The sequence below is a fragment of the Talpa europaea genome (genome assembly GCF_964194135.1).
Source record: "Talpa europaea genome assembly, chromosome: 11".
NCBI classification, from domain to species: domain Eukaryota; kingdom Metazoa; phylum Chordata; class Mammalia; order Eulipotyphla; family Talpidae; genus Talpa; species Talpa europaea.
Genome location: NC_140078.1, coordinates 77,050,840 through 77,053,195, shown reverse-complemented (window position 1 = coordinate 77,053,195; position 2,356 = coordinate 77,050,840). Strand labels below are relative to the sequence as shown.

Below are 2,356 nucleotides of genomic sequence, written 5' to 3'. Positions count from 1 at the left end.
TAGCAGTTGCTAATTCTAATGGGGGAATTACAGATAGTTAAGTTTTGTTTGTAAATTTTGGCTTTTCTTAACCTACCGGATTCCCTTGTATTTGTCAGCTTGGACAGTTTCCAGCTTTAAAAAAACGAGTAGACTATTTTTTAGAGAACGTTTCGGGATTACAGAAAACTTGGGTATAAAATACAATTTCCATAGACGCCACGTACCTGCCATCCTCCCGTAAGGAACACCACATCCTGGCTGGCTTAAGCAACAGTTTAGTTTCTCACAGTTCTGGGGACTAGAAGATCCAGTGTCGGCAGGGTTGGCTTCTGTGCTTCCTCTCATCCTGCCTTGTAACCTTCTCTCTGCTATGTCCTCACACGGTCTCCTCCCTGTGCCTGGGCAGAGAAGATCAGACAAAGGGCACATGGGGGTGCTCCAGTGCCTCTCCTCTTTGGGAGGACCCCAGCCTTTGGGAACAAGGTCTATCTTATGACCTCGTTGAATCTTAACTACCTCCTCAATGGCTTATCTTCAAGTACACTAACATGGGGGGGGGGCGATTTTAGTACATTGGGCTGTTGTGCCAGAATATCAGAGAACAGGCGACTTCTAAGTAACAGAAATTAATTTCTCACAGTTGTGGAGGTTTGGACATCTGAGAGCAGGGTGCCGGCACAGTCAGGTTCCAGTGAGCAGGTGCTTGCTCCCAGCTTGCCCACCTCAGACTTCTCATTGTACCTTTGCAGGGTGAGAGCTCAGAGAGGAAGCAAGCTCTTATGATTCTTAGAAGGGCATGCATCACTTTCATGAGGCTTCCATCCCCCAAACCTCATCTAATCCAATTACTTTCCAAAGTCCATGCCAACTAATACCATCACATGGGATTTGGAGGGTTTAAATGATATGAGGAGGGGTGACACACACACATGAACATTTAGCCCATAGCCAGGCTTTAAGGCTTTAATATGTGAATTTGTCATTCAATTCAGTCCATGTTTATAAATAAAAATATTTTTGAGGACTGAATCTCTCTTAGGTGTCTCTGTGACCAGTTCCTTCTGCTTTGATGGATTATACACTTGAACCCAGTTTGACACCTGACTACTATTATCCCGAAGACATCTCAAGTCCCTGCAATGGGGAGCTGATTCAGAGTGACAGCAAGTTGCTTCTTGTCATCGTTTACTGCCTCCTGTTTGTATTTGGTCTTCTGGGAAACAGCCTCCTCATCCTGGTCCTCATCTCCTGCAAGAAACTGAGGAGCATCACGGACATATACCTCTTGAACCTGGCCCTGTCAGACCTGCTTTTTGTGTTCTCCTTCCCTTTTCTGACTCACTATCAGCTGGACCAGTGGGTGTTTGGGGCCATAATGTGCAAGATGGTCTCTGGCTTTTATTATATTGGTTTCTTCAGCAGCATGTTCTTTATCACCCTCATGAGTGTGGACAGGTATCTGGCAATCGTCCATGCAGTGTATGCTGTAAAAGTGAGGACAGCTAGAAGGGGCACAGCCATGAGCCTGGCAGTGTGGCTGGCTGCCATAGCGGCTACCAGCCCGTTACTGGTGTTTTACCAAGTGGACTCTGAAGATGGCATGCTAAAGTGTTACCCATATTACAATCAACAGGCTTCAAAGTGGAAGATCTTCATCCACTTTGAAATCAATATCTTAGGCCTGTTGATTCCATTCACCATCCTTGTGTTCTGCTACACCAGCATCCTCCACCAGCTGAAGAACTGCCAGAACCATAACAAGACCAAGGCTGTGAGGTTGGTGCTCCTGGTGGTCACTGCATCTTTATTCTTCTGGGTTCCGTTCAATGTGGTCCTCTTCCTCTCGTCCCTGCACAATATGCACATCTTGGATGGATGCGTCATGAGCAAGCAACTGGCTTACGCCACCCATGTCACAGAAACCATTTCCTTCACTCACTGCTGTGTGAACCCGATAATCTATGCGTTCATGGGCGAGAAGTTCAAGAAACACCTCTCAGAAATATTTCGGAAGAGCTTCCTCTACTTTGGGAGGCAAATCCCCAGAGAGAGCAGGGACAGTTCGCCCACCTCCCAGCAGGCCTCCCGCTCCACCACCGTGGACTACATTTTGTGAGGAGAATGCCTCTAAACTGGCCTCTGCCTGCCCCTCTGCTATTCTTTCAGGAGACGAAGATGACTTGCATTGGATTCTGAGGCTACACCAAAGCATGCTCTTAGAAATCTGGTTAGAGACACAGGACATGTGTCATGGTACTTAGTGAACATGTCAGCTTTCAAAGACTTTGTTACTATTTGCTGGAAATAGCCTACATATCTTACTCTGAAGTATAACATTAGATGTAGGGATTTTTTCCCTTCATTTTTAGTGTGT

General features: G+C 46.2%; 1 protein-coding gene across 1 annotated transcript; it reads left to right on the top strand.

The window, feature by feature from the left end:
- Positions 1-1,051: 1,051 nt before the first annotated feature.
- On the top strand, positions 1,052-2,098 carry CCR8 (C-C motif chemokine receptor 8; the record flags this gene model as incomplete). The annotated part of the gene is made up of 1 exon (XM_084247795.1): positions 1,052-2,098. The coding sequence occupies one exon, from the start codon at positions 1,052-1,054 to the stop codon at positions 2,096-2,098; it is 1,047 nt and encodes a 348-aa protein (XP_084103921.1).
- Positions 2,099-2,356: the final 258 nt, after the last annotated feature.